At 42.0% G+C, this 19,245-nt stretch overlaps 1 protein-coding gene across 1 annotated transcript in view; it reads left to right on the top strand.

Annotated features, from left to right (window-relative positions):
• Nucleotides 1–18,199, top strand: part of PRKCI (protein kinase C iota) — a 42,483-nt gene extending 24,284 nt beyond the window's left edge. Inside the window, exons 3-18 of the mRNA XM_056850589.1 lie at nt 1,168–1,257; nt 2,286–2,336; nt 3,591–3,676; nt 4,851–4,991; nt 5,987–6,041; nt 6,828–6,886; nt 7,087–7,263; nt 7,825–7,922; nt 8,236–8,322; nt 10,276–10,411; nt 11,846–11,933; nt 13,414–13,539; nt 13,980–14,059; nt 15,378–15,467; nt 15,830–15,945; nt 18,038–18,199. Coding sequence (XP_056706567.1) covers nt 1,168–1,257; nt 2,286–2,336; nt 3,591–3,676; nt 4,851–4,991; nt 5,987–6,041; nt 6,828–6,886; nt 7,087–7,263; nt 7,825–7,922; nt 8,236–8,322; nt 10,276–10,411; nt 11,846–11,933; nt 13,414–13,539; nt 13,980–14,059; nt 15,378–15,467; nt 15,830–15,945; nt 18,038–18,125 — 1,568 coding nt within the window. The 3' untranslated portion in view covers nt 18,126–18,199. The remainder of the gene's footprint in view (nt 1–1,167; nt 1,258–2,285; nt 2,337–3,590; nt 3,677–4,850; nt 4,992–5,986; nt 6,042–6,827; nt 6,887–7,086; nt 7,264–7,824; nt 7,923–8,235; nt 8,323–10,275; nt 10,412–11,845; nt 11,934–13,413; nt 13,540–13,979; nt 14,060–15,377; nt 15,468–15,829; nt 15,946–18,037) is intronic.
• The last annotated feature ends 1,046 nt before the right edge of the window (nt 18,200–19,245 follow it).

Here is a 19,245-nt window from a genome sequence, read left to right as displayed (position 1 = left end):
AAGACTCTATGCAATATAATATATGTTGTACATTTTGTAAAGAGGATGTTTTTACTTGCTGTAAAGTTAAGAGTAGCTTGACCAAAGCTTAGCTGTATACTTTGAATTACCGTATTTTTCGCTCCATAAGACGCACTTTTTTCCTCCTCAAAAGTGAGGGGAAATGTCTGTGCGTCTTATGGAGCGAATGTGGGTGAATCCGGCCCCCGGGGAGAAGGGCACAGCTGCCGAGAGGCCCTGGGAGCCACGGCCGACCCCCGGCTGCGGCAACCCAGCGCAGAGCTGGCGCGCCCCAGGAGCCGGCTAGGAAGCCGCCAGCCAGCTGCGGGGCGGGAGGCCCCTCCCAGCAGCTGCCCAGCACAGCGGGAGCCGGGCATGGAGCCCCTGCGCCCTGGGAGCCGGCTTTAAAGCCGCCAGCCAGCTGGGGGGCGGGAGGCCCAGAGCAGCGGCAGCGGGGCGCGGACCCGGGCCACCCAGGGAGCCGGCTGGGATGCCGCCAGCCAGCTGGGGGGCGGGAGGCCCTTCCCAGCAGCTGCCCAGCGCAGCAGGAGCCGGGCGCGGAGCCCACACGCCCCGGGAACCGGCTTTAAAGTTGCCAGCCAGCTGGGGGGCGGGAGGCCCCTACCCGCCATCGCTGCGGGAGCCCGGCGCGGAGCCCAAGCGCGCCGGGAGCCGGCTAGGAAGCAGCCAGTCAGCTGGCGGGCGGGAGGCCCCTACCCGCCATCGCTGCGGGAGCCCGGCGCGGAGCCCAAGCGCGCCGGGAGCCGGCTAGGAAGCAGCCAGTCAGCTGGCGGGCGGGAGGCTCCTCCCAGCCACCCAGCGGCAGCTGGGCACGGAGAGCCGTCCGCGTGCTCGGGGATTCAGGGCGCTTCCCCAGGCGTAAAGTCCCCCCCCCTCGTGCAGACGGGGCATTCAGGCACCAGCCGCCGCACAAGTCCCCAGGGCGGGTCTCCGCCGGTGCCCCTCTTGGGGGGCAGGGAGTCCGGCCAACCCCTTTCAGACCCCAGGGTCCCAAGCTGCTTCCCAGGGCAGAGATGCAGGGGCAGTACACCATTTGATTCATAATATATTTTTTCTTGTTTTCCTCTAAAAACTAGGTGCGTCTTATGGTCAGGTGCGTCTTATGGAGCGAAAAATACAGTAACTTTTTTTTTTTAAACTTTCTAGGTGATCCATGTACTGTCTCTTCTCAGCTGGAGCTAGAAGAAGCTTTTCGGTTGTATGAGCTGAACAAAGATTCTGAACTTCAAATACATGGTACAGTAGATCATAACATGTATGCTGATAACCAGGGTGCAGTTTACCTTTCCTTAGTCTGCATGTATCTAACCTCTAACATGAGACCATTCAGTTCTTCCCTGTGTATTGTAAATGTTCTTTACCCTATGTAAAGATTGAGGGAGTACTGTGAGCTTGCCTTTGCTCAACTGAGCTACAGTAGGGGTTCCTTTTGTACCTTATACTTAACTGCTTACTCCCTTACCATACAAGCTTTTTTTTAGAGGGGGTACACAGAAACATTTGTACTTACACAAGATTTTCTAGAGTCCGTATTTATTATAGTTCAGGAGAAGGTAATGTGCATATTTCTTCCTTCTGTTGACTACTAATACTTCACTCTGCAGTCCTATGGATTGGATTAAACTGCAGTTGGGCATTCTTGAGCCTGGCAAGCAAGATCTTCCCATAAGCCTGGGTAAGCATTTGCAGTGGCCCCAAAGGCCTGTTGAATGTTGTACAAGAGGACAGGAGGATGGTATTCTCAAAAGCACAACCATGGAGTATGGAGTGAAGTTCTGGTGGCACAGCACCCAGAACAGCTCCTGAGCTGGGTCTCTTTCGGGTTCAAGCACTAGTAGGAGCAGTGTAAATTGTTTGCATGCGCTGATATACAGATTGCTGCATTATACAAGCTGCTTCTTATAGGACTGTTTTTTTTGTTCTTGCATGCCAATAAAATAGTTTTCTAAAGGTGGCTTATGGGGGAAATACCATTTGCAATCCAAACAGCTAAAATCCTGATGTCTGTAAAATTAAGCTTTTTTTTTTTTTTTGCAATGACATTCTTAATCCAAATCAGTTCTTTAGGAACCACAGCTCAAAGACAACTGTAAGTGTATGGCAGGATATGACTAAGATGCCCTTGCAGTACAAGATCTCTCCTTTTTCCTGTTTATCTGCCTTTGGGACCATGTTCCCAGATAGTTTGACGTTTTTCCTTGACTTGTGACAAGCGATCCAACACAACATAAACTTATTATCTTGTATTGCTGTCTTTACTGCAGTGTTTCCCTGTGTACCAGAAAGGCCTGGAATGCCATGTCCGGGAGAAGACAGTAAGTAACGTCACAATGTATATGGGTGTGTAGTATTAATTTAAGTACATTATTTTTGAATGCGTGAGATCAGCAATCAAATATATACTTAAAGTGAAAAACATTTCTTAAACCCATGTCTATTCTATTGGTTAATTTAGAACAGCTGTGATACTCTTCCACCCCTGCGAACCCACACAGTTTCTGTGGACTCTAAAAGATAACCATTTGGTTTATAAATTTTACAGTGCTATCCTGTGCACAATTATTAGCTCAGTGGGCTCGACTGGAGTAAGTCTGCTCTGTTAGTACCTTCGGGTTATGTATTTGTTAGGGTTATATGTTATTTTTCTGTGCTGCTCTGCATTTTTTAATAGAACGGGCATCTCTGAAACAAATCTCTTATCACATCAATGAACAAAGTTAATTTGAATTTGTAGCCCTTTAACTGGAATGAAACTCAAACCAATATGGGTCAGTGAATACCTTTGCTTTCAGTGTTCAATTTGCCTAGACAAGTGAAGTCTTGCCATTAAGAGTTGAGATAGTATCTTGCCTTGTTTTGTACATTCCCTTTTGTGGAAGTGTTTCAGTTATGATTTTGTGTACAGTACTGAACATGTACATCATTAATTTTTAAAATCATTGATAAAATCATTTGGCTCTGGCAATCTCATATTTTCAAGCTGGCTCAGCAACAACTTGCAGTCCCATAAACATGCCTACTTACGAATAAAGGTTACTAATTTTGGTGGAGTTTAACTCTTAGGTGATAAAGACCACAATATATGCAGACACATTTTTAAAACATTACTATGTGTTACAAGATTCTGCATGACATGCAAACTTTGATTTTAGTATACCTGGGTGCAGTGGTGAAGGGAGTGAACCATCAGCCTTAAAGTTCCAGTTCAAATCTTTATCCATGAGCATGCTGTGGTGTCCAACAGATCATTTCTTGTCATACAGATGTGTGCATGCATATCAAATCCATAAAAAAAGACTTGTAGATACAAAACATTCTGTATGGGTGTGAAGTCTTGGGAGGGAGTCCTGTGTTGATGACTTGTTCTCTGTAGCACCTAAACATGCAAATTACATAGTCCAGCAATGGCTACCAGATCGAAATCTAATCAGATATGCCTGTTTTGCTTAATTATTAAGATCTTGAAAAAGCAGGCTTGGTTTGATAGTTAAGGACAAAGCATGCAGCCCAGTCCAGTTTTTGCACCATAGTTTGACTCTTAGTTTGATTCTTTCCCCCCTCCCCCCAAGAATCTATTTATCGTCGAGGAGCACGGCGATGGCGAAAGCTCTATTGTGCAAACGGCCATACTTTCCAAGCCAAGCGATTTAACAGGGTAAGTTTTTTAACAGATATTACACCCACTTTCTTTTTCTTGTGCAGCCACAACAGCAAAAAAGTCTTGTGGCACCTTGTCAACTCTGTAATTTGTTGTGTGGCGTACGCTTTTGAGTCCGAGCTTGCTTCATCTGAAGAAGTGAGCTCTAACCTATGAAAGTTCATGCCACAATGCATTTTCGAGTCTTAATGCTCCCAAAGATTCTGTTTATGTTAGCTGCTGCAGACTAGCATGACTATTCATCTGGAGTTTTCCTTCTTTAGTTGCCCTTTTCTGATGTCACCTTTTTAAAAATGGACTTTGTCCTTCTATGATGTTAAATAACTGGTTCCTTTATACGGGAACTGATAGTAAGAAATCAGGCTTTTAATGTATGAAGCTTACTTATTCAGCTTCCTTCCAGCTCGATCAGTGTTTGTTTTGAATGTAATAACACCTTATCTGAAGGAATTCTGATAACCCTGAGCTTTTCATCTGAGTGTACTTCAAAAAGAAGAAAAATATACATAAAGACTCTCTCAAGCAAAGTGTCAGTTGTAAAGGCCAACTTCCCCACTGGGTTGATCACACATAAGGGTAATATCTAATCTGCTTGGACATGAGCCGCCTCACATTTTGGTAACCTTTAAAAGAACTTTGTAAGGCAAAAGCCAAGTCTCTTCCTTAAAAACAGGAGTTAAGAATTAATCTGTGGTCATCAGGAAGCATTAAAAGTGGCTTCTGCTTCCTGTCTCATCATCATTTTCTCTCTTCCCTGGTCCCTGCCCTGGTTGCTAGAAATCTTGATAAGGGAAATGGAAATCTTCCCCTGTTCTCCCTCTTACTGTAGAGTAATAGGCTAGATAAAAGTGTCTGCCTTCAGGTTGACTTCCTAAAAAAATGCTTCAATAAACTTGTAATGAGAGATCCTGCAACTATGTATAATTGCCTAGTTTCAATATATGGGAAGTCAGGACCTAGGCAATAATGGGATATTATATGTTTGCTAATATGGGTTTGTGAAGAACAAACCTTGAGGAATATAATTTCAAAATAGTATCTTGCCTTCACTCAGGCTTCCATGGTATATATTATGATCAAAGTAAAGAAGATGGTTTGGGGAAAACTACTTCCTGGGGTTGTTGCAGTTTGAGAACTCAGATCTGTGATCACTTGTCTGTTTGTTTTTCAGAGAGCTCACTGTGCCATCTGTACTGATCGGATATGGGGATTGGGACGTCAGGGATACAAATGCATCAACTGTAAACTCCTTGTTCACAAAAAATGTCACAAACTTGTCAGCATAGAATGTGGCCGACATGCAATGCCACCAGTAAGTGATACTAATAGCTGTAATTCCTCTGAAAGCAAAAAAATCCTTTCCTTTCCTTCCAAGCTCCCATAACCCACAGGTCTTGAGCAGTTAATGGGGAGGTTTTTTTCTATTTAAGGAAAATATGGTGGAGGGATATTTGGCCACTGCCAGTGTTATACCTGGATCTCTATCCACCAGCAAAAAAGGGGACTATTTTATTGCCTATTACGGTGGCAGGTAGTTTCGTTAAAATAGGAGTAATCCATTGGTCATGTTGGAGTTTGAAATGGGGACACCCCAGCATCATGTGAGAAAGCGTACCAATTTTCTTCATATTACACAAGCAAAATACCTTCCATTTAGCACTGCTGAAGGCATGGCATTCAGACGAGCAAGCATATAGGCTCTTCGGAAACCCGGGGCTGTTAAATTACTGAAATATGGTGGCGTTCTCAGAGGCGGAAGGATACCTAAGAATTGAGTAGAGCATACTCAATATCAATATCAAAACCTTTATTGGCATAAAAAGAGCATACTCTTCGAGCACGCATTGTAGAGCTGGAATCATCTGATTTTTTCGTGTAGCTCTTGATAGTTCATATAGATTTCCTTTTCCCAGTGATTTATACATAATTAAAACTGATGGTGGCTCACTTCAGGTTTGATGTCTAATGGATGGTCTTGCTGCCTCATTAGAAAATAACACTGCATGTTCTCTAATGGAAATGTGTACATTTTTGACACAAATATGATACTATATTGTTCTGCATGAAGGATGTATGCTTCCCTCTTCAGCAGTGCTCCCTGTCTGTCTTGTGTCAATAGACCTCAGGGAACAGCGTCACTGTCTTCAGCAGTAGAGTGAAATCAGGAAAAAACAAACAGCCCCCACACACAACAAAACAAAACCAAAAAACCCCTCCAACAATACCCTCCAGAAGCAGAAAACTGGTTAGGATCTGAGCTGTAATTACTCGCTGGAAAGTGGTGACCTTATTTTTGACTTTTCGCAGGATCCTCTAATGCCAATGGATCAGTCAGTAGTGCATCACGATAACACTGAACCTGGTAAGCTCAGAACTTTGAAAGGGCCAGATTAAATGTCTTCTGCTTTACTATTTGCATGAGCATTTTAAACCCTTTTTTTTGTAATTCCCATTAAAGTTGAATTCATGTTTTTGTCTTGGTGTCTAAAATGGTGAATTCTGGCCTGATGTTCTCCATCTACAGTTATCTGGGGAATAAATTATTTAATTACACCGTAAGTGTACAGAATTGGATTAATTGCTTCTGTAAATGGAGTGAGTTCCCAGAAGCAGCTTTATTGGTACCTCTCTTCCTCCCTCTTGCTGCTGTTTGAATTTTGGGGCCCTCCAGATCAGTGTGGCTTGTGGTGGGGGGGCTGTGACAAGAAGCAAGGACTTGGCAAGAATTACTTTCTCCCACTTGCTTTTCTGGGCACGCAGGGCACTGCAGGGACGGGAGCCAGTAAAATTTCTTCCATTAACTTGCTCTGTTTCACAGAAACATTGGATCCAACTCATAATGTTTGAAAAGCTGCGAAGGCAAAATGGATAAGCCTCAATGAACGAAGGATGGCCACACTTTCCCATTAATATGGGAGCTTGAAGAGAAGCTTAAAGAAGGTGACTTCATCCATACTTAGATAATAGCCAAGAAAACATCAATTATAGGAAGCCCTGGCAGATGTACTCTTTGTACTCTGCCAACTTGCAATTCTAGATACCCATGAAAACTCTCCAACAGTCATCAAGCACTTGCAGAAAGAATCCTCTTGATTTCATCTTCTTACAGATTTGTTTACTTTTCTTTTTGTGTTCTTTAAACTCTTAGTGATACCATATAATCCTTCAAGCCATGAAAGTTTGGACCATGTTGGTGAAGAGAAGGAGGTATACCAACTTTTTCCTGTACTTGGCCCCAACCAAATTAATGCCTTTCTATGCTTGTTAAGAAGCTTTCATGTAACCTTAATATAATGTTCTGCTCTAACAGTATTAATTAAAAACTTTTGGTAGTAGTAGGAGTCTGAAAGGACTGATATTTAAAACTACATGGGAACGGCTGCTTACATGTTTCCATCTACCTTCAGGCAACAAGCATCAGAGAAAGTGGCAAAGTATCTTCCAGTCTGGGTCTACAAGATTTTGATCTACTTCGGGTTATAGGGAGAGGAAGTTATGCAAAAGTTCTTCTGGTTCGATTAAAGAAGACAGAGCGCATTTATGCCATGAAAGTGGTGAAAAAAGAGCTAGTCAATGATGATGAGGTGAACAATATTTGTATTAATGCAGCATTTACAATTGCTTGGTTACCTGAGGGATGGTTCCATTCTGCACCCCTCTTTTCCCACTGGCACTCAAGTAGTTCTTCATTCCAGGCCTTATGGAATATTCTCAAAGCTTATACTGTTTTTCACGGGATGGGAGGGTTGTTGAACGTAAAGTATTATATCTTTCTGCATGCCTGGGATGTGCGCACACCCCTGTTGTGTTTGCCGGTGGCCTTTTGTTCTGCTTTTCTGATCATAATGTACAGGTTCAACTGCTTCACTTTTAAGAGTAGTGAAGGAACTCATTTGGAGCGAGACGTCTTCCTGTACTTTATCTTGCTTGTTTTTGAAATGGATGTGGCTTTTCCTTTTCAGGGTAATTTTACACTGAGTCTTGGGGAAGTTAGCCAGGTCTGTATATTCAAAACTGTGTCGCTGCTTATCTCCTGTTGTGTTTAAACTGGGTCATCTTTATGTATGGAGCCCTTCCTGCTGCAGGTTTACTGGCAAGTACCAAAGGTATCGCAGAGAAGTCTGACTGTGTGTTTTCTCTAATAGGATATTGATTGGGTTCAGACAGAAAAACATGTCTTTGAGCAGGCTTCAAATCATCCTTTCCTTGTTGGCCTTCATTCTTGTTTCCAGACAGAAAGCAGGTAATCATGCAGTGAGGTTATTGCATATTTTTTTCCATGTAAGATTCGTTGATACCATACCATGTTTCTCCAACAGTAAGACGTTATTAGAGGGTTTTGTAAAGAGGATCCAAGGAAGATCAGTAAGCAACATTTTGTCACTGGTGGAAAATGCGGCAGATCAGTTTAGCCCACCCAAAAAACAAAGGGGAGAAGTGAAAATGTTCTGAAAATGTGTATTCCTGAGATCATAAGAGTGGGAGGGGGGTATAGGTAGAACAGTCTTAAAGTCAAAGAGGATGCTTTCATTATAACGCTACATTTTTCTTTTCAGGCTGTTTTTTGTTATAGAGTATGTAAATGGAGGAGATCTCATGTTTCACATGCAGCGGCAGAGGAAATTACCAGAAGAACATGCCAGGTATGTCCCTGTCTAAGTTGAAGTCTGTTTTTGCACAGTTACGAGAAAGCAAAGATTTTTTTGTTACACGCAGCTTCACCTTTTGACTTCAAAATGTTGTTTTATCAGCCAAGTTTTTGAAATGAGTTCATTGCATTTTGGTTTTTCTGATAACTTCCAATTAGATTAATAACCAAATCTGATTTCAATTTTGAACTCCTGGAATTGCTACCATTGGTAGTAGAATACTTGTTCTGATTTAGTTTGATACACATCACTAGTCTGTCACTAGAATTCTCTAGTTTCTTACGATCGTCTTTTTGAACAGTACCTCCACAGTCTTACATTCAAGCACATGGCCTTATGCTCCTGAGGGGCTGCTTTTTACATGACACTCCCTAAACTCCTCTGTTGTTACACCCACATCTGTGCCTCTGTTTCATGCCCAAAGGTTGACAGATTTCCTAAGCTGAGGTACTCCAGGGTCGTCTTATCAACACTGTGGTTACATGATGCAGGCTGGCTCTTGCCTTTTCCCCTGTGGTATACAGATTGCTGCTGTCACTGCTACCTTTTCTGACTGCTGTGTTGGCTTGTTTTTTTCCAGCATGGCTGAGAGAGAGGAGTTTGGGAAGATGAACCTCCCAGATCATCATTTCCATCCATACTTTTTTTAGACTCGTTCTCTCAAATCTTTCTAGGAGCAGTGCTTGAGTTGCTCAAGAGTGATATTTTTGAACACTGTTTATCTGACTGGGTCATACCCAATACCACCAGGAGACTTAATAATTTTGGCATTTAATTTTTTGCCTAGCATAACAAAAGGGATAATTAATGTTGCAACTGGGGTGAATCAATGCTAGTTGTTATTGGGGTTCAGCTAGAGGGGATGGTTGGATTATGGCCAGTGATTATGATTAAATGCTGGGTACCCTATAGTGCTTTTAGTGTTCAAGTTACTTCATAAACATTATTTTTGCAGGAGTTCAGTGGGAGTGGGGGGAGGTTGAGAGCAGCTTTCCGAAGGCTACCTAGTGAGTTAATGTCACAAGTGAAACTTGAACAAGGGATTACAGGATCGCTACTCATTCTGTTAGCCCCTTCTCTGTGCCAGTTTCTGAATGTGATTGTCAAGCCTTTGCTCTCTCAGAGACATAGAACTTGAGTTGCTTTTGTTGCTGTGGAGTAAAGGAATAGCACAGAGAGAGAGAGAGAGAGCATACAAGAAAGAGACCTTAGCAAACAACAGGGAGGGGCTGTGGCTCAGTGGTAGAGCATCTGCTTGGCCTGCAGAGGGTCCCAGGTTCAATCCCTGGCATCTCCAGTTAAAGGGACTAGGCAAGTAGGTGATATGAAAGACCTCTGCCTGAGACCCTGGAGAGCCGCTGCTGGTCTGAGTAGAAAATACTGACTTTGATGGACCAAGGGTCTGATTCAGGATAAAGCAGCTTCATGTGTTCATCATAAGGAAAGTAGTACACATGTTTCTGTTGCCCCACAAGGTCAGACCAGAACCAACGGGTTGAAATTAAATCAAAAGAGTTTCCGTCTAGACACTAGGAATTTTTTTCTAACAGAGTGGTTCCTCAGTGGAACAGGCTTACTCAGGAGGTGGTAAGCTCTCCTTCCCTGGAGGTTTTTAAGCAGAGACCAGATGGCCATCTGCCAGCAATGCTGATTTTGTGACCTTAGGCAGATCATGAGAGGGAGGGCATCTTGGCCATCTTCTGGGCATGGAGTAGGGGTCACTGGGGGTGTGGGGGGGAGGTAGTTGTGAATTTCCTGTGTTGTGCAGGGGGTTGGACTAGATGACCCAGGTGGTCCTTTCCAACCCTATGATTCTATATTGCCCAAGAAATGTAGAAGCCTGAATTCTAGGCTTCAGTGGAAGGTTTGGAATGACTAGTAAGTTTAGAAGGGGAGAACCATTTGAAGTTTGACTGAAAGGCACTTTTTTGTAATGCTTTCATTTAGGTTTTATTCAGCAGAAATTAGTTTAGCATTAAACTATCTTCATGAACGAGGGATAATTTATCGGGACTTGAAACTGGACAATGTGTTGCTGGATTCTGAAGGACACATCAAGCTGACCGATTATGGCATGTGCAAGGTGAGAAGCAAAAACTCAGAATATCTGAAAAGTATAGATATTCATAACTTGGGTGCCTTAAATTATAGTAGCTTTTGATGAAGTTGGCTCCATTACCAGGAATACAATGATTATTTGATCCTAATCATGCAGTTGCGAAGTGAAGGACATTGTAATACTGTTTTTCCTCATTCTTCTACCCCAAATAAAAAAAAAACCCTCTCCACTTGCATTCAATAGTTGAAGTGCAGGAGTGAGGTATTCTCAGGCTTGTATGCAGTAGATAGAATTGTGAGCTTCTGTTCCATAAACATACTTTGAATGGATTTATTGTGGTTGTAATATACATAAGAATATTTCAATTTGACATTCACTGAGTGATACAGTGATAACTGAGTTAAATACTGACAATTAGCTTTTCATGACTTATTTCAATTTTTTTCATCCTAAAATTCTGAGCTCAGGATTTGAGTTTTTTCCAATGCTGAATTTGTGTAATTTTTCACATGAGTGCAATAGTGTCTTTGATACAAGCATAGAAAGGTAAGGAAAGAAGGGCTGTGTCCAGAAAGATGAACAGCGGGGTTTAGACTTAAGCATGCAAAAACGTGTATTTGTTAAATAATGTACACATTTTTATACAAAGCCACTAGAACAGGGGTCCCCAACCTTTTTCAGCCTATGGGCACATTTGGAATGCTGACACGGCACGGAGGGCGCAGCAACAAAATAACTGCTACAGGAGGCAGAGCCAGCCACAAAAGGACTGCCACAGCTTAACTTCAGTAATACAGCGTAGATCCTTGTGCTGTGGTGGCAGCTGCTGCCAAAGCAACATTTTAAAAAGTCTGCACAGCCCATCCAATCTCCAGTAGAAGCCTTGCCGGGCAAAAGCTCTACCTGGCCCTGCCCACTTTCTAAAAACACTTAGCGGACCCCAGAAAATGCGTCAGCAGGCACCAGTGGTTGGGGACTCCGGCACTGTTTCTTTGAAAACAGAAAGTGGAAGTGCAAAGAGTGACCGATCATGGAATGAACTGTGCCCCTTCCTTTCATGTGTGAAAAATTACCGCATTCACTGAATCTTGCTCTTGTTGGAGAATGTGTGTGTAAAGTGCCGTCAAGTCGTAGCCGACTTTTGCCGACGCCTTTTTCGGGGGGTTTCATGGCAAGAGACTAACAGGTGGTTTGCCAGTGCCTTCCTCTGCACAGCAACCCTGGTATTCCTTGGTTGTCTCCCATCCAAATACTAACCAGGGCTGACCCTGCTTAGCTTTTGAGATCTGATGAGATCAGGCTAGCCTGGGCCATCCAAGTCAGTGCTTGTTGGAGAATAGCATCATTCAAATGTCATATAATGCTGCTTGAAACCATTAATTTACTGCTCTGGGAACTGGAAAAAACCATTGACCTATAAGATTTTTTTCTCTTCCCCCTCCCCTTTCAATGTAAAAGGAAGGATTGAGGCCAGGAGATACAACCAGCACTTTCTGTGGCACTCCCAACTATATTGCTCCTGAGATTTTGCGTGGAGAAGATTATGGTAAGTATTGCTGTTTTTGGTAATACCATTATTACACAGAACTTGAGCAGCTGTACTCAAAATAGTTTGGATTTCAACTTTGTGTTTTGCTGCCCTGTCGCATTTCGTGGTCAGTGAACGGACTTCCTTATGGAAATCTCATTCTCCTGACAGCGACCAGAGAAATACAGCTAGATTCGAGTCCATTACCACCTTAAAGACCAACAGGATTTTCAGGATATGTTTTCAAGAGTCAATATTCCCTTCATCAGATACCAAAGAAAACTATGTACTCTTAAAACAGATGTTTAGGTCCAAGTCTTATTCTGAGCAGCTTCATAGTTGTACCTCTCCTATGGCTGTATCAAGTCCAAGAGTTAGGAATTAACCCACATCAATTTTCAGGACTCAGGGTTGCGCAACACAGGAAGCAGCTTGGGAAATGCATTCAGACATTAGTCAAAATCTGAACCAAAAATCCTCCCGTTAATTTTTTTTTGTCTTCGTGTTGCTTACAATAGTGAAAGTAACATTTAGATCTAGCTGTTCTGGTGCAAGACTGTCAAGCTTAGAGTTTAAGATGGTCCGAGGGAGAGAGTACTCAGCATGTATATTTACCAAAGACTTTGCACATAATTTACCGTTTAATACATGCAGCAGGAGAATAAGTAGTGGGGTTAGATTATATGAACAAGAGGCAGCCACTTCACTACTATCCTGTATAGGCAGTTTCACCTACACCTGCGTGGGCACTGTGGCCCCATACTCACAAATTGCAGATGCGGTAGTAGACCTGGTATGGCGCGTACCACTCCAGGGAGGGCTATCCCACGATTGTGAGCACTTCTTCATATACATAGAAAAACTGGCGTGTCAGGATCAGGAGCAGAAGTTCTAGCAGAGCTTGTGTGACATACTAGTTTTCTTGGTGCAAGAAAGTTTTGTGTATATGAGAGCATTCAACCATATGAACCCCCATCTGTGTTCTAAGTGATAAGGCCCAAATAACAGATTTATCATCTCGCCTACTTGTTTGTGAGGCTTAGATCTGTATTTCAGATGATTCATGGATCACTGAAATTTCTAGGGAATTACCTACTTCACCATACTTTACGAAAATTCTCTTGAAGCAGCTTCAGCTCAGTAGAGAGATCTGAATGCATTGAATAGCAGGTGTCTCCCTCCCCAAATGGCATGAAGGCCTGTATCAGATAACAGATTCAAATGAAACAGAACCGGTGGGCTCCCAATCACTTTAAATATTGATTCAGTTTCAAGTTTTAGAAGCATTAAAGCTGAGAATACACTATGATATCCGTCCTGGGAAGAAGTATGATAGGCCGTTTTACTTTCAAAAAGTACAAACAGAATGAGGATCTCTCACCTTGGTATGTGTGCACAGGCAGACATTAGTAATATTTAGGATCTCTTTTAAAGAATGATAATCCATCAGTATTAAACACTGACACTGAATCCTATCCCATCTTGCCTTAAATCGTAGGATTTAGTGTTGATTGGTGGGCTCTGGGCGTGCTGATGTTTGAAATGATGGCAGGCAGGTCGCCATTTGATATCGTTGGAAGCTCTGATAACCCTGATCAAAACACAGAAGACTACCTTTTCCAAGGTTAGTGTGTGGAATACTGTGTGGCAAAATTCTGACCTTGTTCTGTTAGCCCATCCTCACTGAATGATCTTATGAATCATCTCCAGGAAATAGAAGCATAGCAATTAAACAGCATTTATAGTGGAGGAATACTTGCCTCTTGACAGAGAAAATGATTTATATTGTAACTCGTGTTTACTGAATGTGCAGTATAAAAGAAGCCCAAAAGGTAATATTTCAGAGGTGGTAGTATGGAGTTAGACTTGTTTTTTATGGGTTGGATCCAGTGACTCTTCTGTAAAGTCTATCGTAATCAATCATTGGAACCAGCTCATGTATGTTAAAGAAACCCTTGATTTGGTGCATGGAAACACTCCCATGTATCTTTAGAGAGACAAGTTATGGAACTTTAAAAAGACAAGTTATGGAAACTTTAAAAATGCTTTAAATTTTTCCCCTAGTTATTTTGGAGAAGCAAATCCGTATCCCTCGATCCCTTTCTGTGAAAGCAGCAAGTGTTCTAAAGAGCTTTCTTAACAAGGTAATAGTTTGTACCATATTTTCGTCAAGAATTCATTGCCAAATGTTCATTTTACAGATATGAAATTGACATAACAAAATTAGATAGAATCTAACAGACTAATGGTACCATCCTATGCAATGGTTGCTGTGGGTTTAGATTGGAATAACTCTGCATAGTTTTGTCACACTTGTCTGGGAGCTCTTTTTATACTTATTTAAAATATTTATGTGTCTGCCTTGCTCCTGAGTAAAAGAGATGGATTGGTTTCAACCCAGCTTATGCATTCAAACATGTACACTCTTCATCAGGACCTACTCCAAAATACAAATGCATAGGATTGTAGCCTTAACATTCAGATATTTCATTAATTTATGAATCTCTGTGCATCTTGGCTGAGTCTTCGTTCATTGAACCTTATCCATTTTGCCTTTGCCCTTTCAATGTACATCAAACATTAACATAAATACTGTAAATATTAACTTGAACATGGCCATTAAAACTACAGCATAAACTCCGCATAAAAGTTTCAGTAATGGTGATGTGATGGATTGGATAATATTTATGTAGCACTTTCAGTGTTCAAGGAACTTCACGTACATTATCACAGTACTTCTTACAACAGCCCTGTAACCTTGGCTAATGTTATCCCCAGATTGCAGATGAAAGTCTGAGGCTGAGAAAAGGTGGTTTATCTACAGCTACCTAGTGAGGTTGTGGTGGTGAGATTTGAACTGGCAACTCCTCAGATCGGATTTTAGATAACAAAATGTTGGCCTTGTTTAGCAGCACATCCTTACCAACGCACCCATCCATCACTCTCAGGAAATGAAAGGGCAGCAATTAAATGACAAAATTTCTAGTACAGAAAAACTTGCCTCCTGGTGAATGAAATGATTTTCACTATGCCTTATGTTCACTGAAAGTATGGTACAAATGCAACCTCTTAGCCACTGTGCTGTACCAGCTCAACCAGTGAAGTGCTAGGTAAAGGCCCTGACTTTACTGAGATCCACTCTTTCAAAGTGGTTGTAGTTGGGGTACACGAAGATCACCATGGAAAAATAATTTCTCTACAGATGCTGGAACATCTCCAGCGATGTTAACAGTCACACAATTAAAACAAGACTTTACTCCAAGAGACAGTTAATGAACTAATCTGGTGTAACTGGTATATTCTTGATCTTTGAAATAGAAAATGGGAACATAAATTTATAAATGGCGTACTCCAGACATCTGGTACAGTGGCTGAAGCAGCATAACATTCTGAAATGGAGGTACAGATTTCAAAGGTTTTTCACTAAGCAACTTCATGTTTCATATTAATTTCCTTCCCTAGGATCCTAAAGAACGCTTAGGATGCCATCCTCAGACAGGATTTGCAGACATTCAGGGACATCCGTTCTTTCGTAATGTAGATTGGGATCTGGTAAGTATAAGGTGTAAACAGCACCCATAAGGATTTATTTGAGTTAATGTTGCAAATCTCGATGAACTAGTTTCTGTAATTGTTACTTTCAGTCTGCCAAACATTTTCAGATGTTTCTCATCTTTGCACTTTTGTACATAGATATGTAAAAGCAGATGTCCTGAGGGTTAGGAGAGATGTGTGTTATGGTATTCCAGAGGAGCGTAAACTCTGCAAAGCTATGGTCATCTGTGTGTGTATCAGGAGGACTATAACCAATTAACAGACATGTTATTTAACTTTAATCACTGGGTGAAATCACATCTGATGTCTGTATACTTTTTTAAGAGGTATCACCTAATGCTGTATATATTTATTCTAAGATGGAGCAAAAACAGGTGGTTCCTCCATTTAAACCAAACATATCTGGGGAATTTGGTCTGGACAACTTTGATTCCCAGTTCACTAATGAGCCTGTTCAACTCACTCCTGATGATGAGTAAGTAAATGAGTTCTTTTGTAAATCAGACAGAAAACAAACTGATTACTCTTCTGAAACTCCAGCAAATCTTATAGTGGTGGTTGCCTTTGGATGTCTAATAGCTAAGTGGAACCTCCATATTGTGATTTCATGTGGGTGACTGATAGCTAAGTGAAAAAGCATTATGCTTTTGTATGCCACTTGCTGGTGGAGAAAAATGGGACCTCAGGAAAGGACTATTGACATTATGCCTTGCTTGGTTGTTTAAAAATAGAAAATTGGACTAAATGAACATGGGCAGCCCAATCCGGGGCGGGGGGCGTAAATATGTGGCGGCTGGGAGCAGTGCCGCCACGCCAGCTCCTTAGAGGCTTCCTGGCCACTGTGAGAAAAAAGAAGCTTTTTTAGAAATAATAAAAAGAATAAAAGGGGGAAATGCACCATTGCAAACAGCAAGGCTGTGCCACCGAAAAAGGTGGTGTGGCCATGCCGAAGCTCAAGGGGTGTTCCCGGGGTGAAAGGGGTTGGGAAGCTGACTTAGCATTACTTAGCACCTTGGAATGCCCTGGGAATGCCCCCACCCCAACACTGGCATGGTTTTCTGCTTCTGAGATTTAGGTCCCGGTGAGGCAGCGGAGGCCTGCGCTGCTCCAGGACACCCAGGTGCTGGATGTGTGCCACTCAAGACAGCATAAGTGCCCATTGTGTGTGTGTGTGTGTGAAGTGCCGTCAAGTCGCAGCCGACTTATGGCGACCCCTTTTGGGGTTTTCATGGCAAGAGACTAACAGAGGTGGTTTACCAGTGCCTTCCTCTGCACGGCAATCCTGGTATTCCTTGGTGGTCTCCCATCCAAATACTAACCAGGGCTAACCCTGCTTAGCTTCTGAGATCTGACAAGATCAGGCTAGCCTGGGCCATTATCCCGGGTTAAATGAGCACATATGTCGGCGCAGGGTCATGCCAGCTCCTATGGATCTTCCCCCCCCCCCCAGGAATGGGCTGTTTAGTCCAATCCAGCATGGTGATCTTGTTCTTCTGAGCAATTACTGCCCATTGTAGTGTAGGGGTGCAGTTGAAGCTTACATAACATTCTGGCTAATCTAATTTCTGACTTTGTCTTAAGATCTCTAGGGTCAATCCTGAAATTTGGAACTACTGCAATAACTTAAAAGATACCTTTATTGGTTTCATTTTGGGGGGGATCTTAAATGGTTTTAATGCCAGGTTTTTAACATCTGTTAATTTGTAATTACTATTATGCTTTGTTTTCTATCATGTTATATTTTGTAAGCTTACTCAAGCAGGTTCTCTGGAGACGCAGCATAGAAGTTCTCTTAAGTAAATAAACATTTCCTTGGAATAGAGAAAATTAGATTTCTTAGGGGGTATATTCTTATGGAAAAGCAGGTCCTCCTGAAGGAATACTCCTAGGAGTATTAAGTCATATGTGAGCAACTTGGATATCATTCCAGCTTTGAGGGGGGAGTGTTTAAAATGTTTGTAATATACCTCTAATTAGAGCCTCAAAAGTCATATAGCATATATAAAAGCATGACTAAATTGCTAGTCTCTCTATTCTGGATAGTAATATAAATGTGTTCTGATCTGGGAGTTGGTAGGTGACAGCACTGTAGTTGAATGTGGAAGTATGATCTTTGTTCTCTGTCAAGATCAAAACTATTTGGGGTGTCTAAAAAGAAGTAGATAATGCTGATGTGGAAAGGGCTATACTACAGTTAGCACTAGGAGGTTTTATGGAGTACAGTTGTATACTCCTTTTCCAGAGCCAGAGGTGTGTTATATACTGGGAGCCAACTACACTACAGTTTATACTCCAGGCATTCCTTGAAACTGTAGCTTAATGATACGATGATGGCCTAATACCATTCAGTGCATCTTCACAAAACTAAAATTTCCAGAGTTTTTTTGGTCAGGTATGGCAGACAATTGTAATACAAAACAAATAGTGTGCTTCCCGTGTCCTGGAAATAAAATCTTGCCTTAGATCTTGTTTGTACTATAATCTCACGGTTTTGCTCCTCTGACATAAATAGTACTGTAAATTTTTTGTGGTAGAAATCTTATATTTCTTCTGTTGGCTTTTTTTAGTGATATAGTAAAGAAGATTGACCAGTCTGAATTTGAAGGCTTTGAGTATATTAATCCTCTCCTGATGTCTGCAGAGGAATGTGTCTGATTCTGATCTCCTCCCGCTTCAGAACTGTGTCATTTGTTGCTTCCTTTTTCTACATGGTTAGCAGCTTGCTGTTGAGACGCAGTTGCTGAAATGCATTGACCTTTTTCATCAGCCATCTACTACGAACTGTCCATAAGCGGCATTCTTCAGTTACAAGACTCCTGAAGTGCTGTTCGAACTGACTTCACAACAGTTGAGCCTTCAGGAGGGCAAGCGGCCTCGTGTGGCTATTGACTGACATTCTGTTGGAAATGTGTTGCTCTGTATTCCAAGGAATCTTGCATTTAAGATTCATAGTAATGCTATTGTGGCAGGTTAGACTGAAAACTGTAACCCAGATTTAGGAATGGGGAATTCATGTGATGTGACCTCTCCTTCTGTTTTCAGCAGGTCAGGCTACATGGGTACAGTCTCAAGTTGACTTTGACACCCCTGGTTCTCAGTTTGAGTGTACCTGAGTTGGTGACGGTGATATGCCTTGCCAAAAGTGTGCAGAAGATTTCAGGGGACTTGTCATATAATGCTGCAGCCCACTCCCAATCCCTGAAATTCTGTTTTTTGTCTTCCTGGTGAAAAGTTTAGTTCAACTTATGACACTTTCTTCTTTTGTGTATCTTCAGGGCTATAGCTGAAGCTATTCCTGAGTCTTGATTAAAGTGGCACAGGATTAGGGTTAGATTCTACCAACTTTTCCATTCCATCTCATCAGATTTCCTTTCCCACTGCAGCCCCCATCCTACATTGCTGTTGTCTATGCGAGTCCCATCATCCTTGGCTTAGCTTTTCTGGTGTTCAAAAGAATCTCCCTCCTCACTTTTTTGTCCACTGTAAAAACTGGTAGGACCAACCTGTTTATTTTTAACTTGGTGCACCCAAGGGCAGTGGACATTTTTTTGTAAAAAAAAATTTTAGGCCTATCTCAAGAAGATGAACACCATGTTGTTGACTTAAAGATTCTTCCCGTTGTTAGCTAAGTTTTGTCAGGTGCACATTTATCAGGTACACATCATTTGGTCTGTGAATGAGTGCCTTCCTGAGCCTGTCCTTTCAACAAGGGCTAACAAGAGGTGTGATGTTTAGTTCTATTCATTTAAACTGACATTTGTGGGTTTAAAAAAAA

The sequence above is a fragment of the Euleptes europaea genome, chromosome 5 (assembly GCF_029931775.1).
Source record: "Euleptes europaea isolate rEulEur1 chromosome 5, rEulEur1.hap1, whole genome shotgun sequence".
Classification (NCBI taxonomy): domain Eukaryota; kingdom Metazoa; phylum Chordata; class Lepidosauria; order Squamata; family Sphaerodactylidae; genus Euleptes; species Euleptes europaea.
The sequence above is the reverse complement of the archived record's forward strand: the minus strand, read 5'-3'. Positions and strand labels throughout refer to the sequence as shown.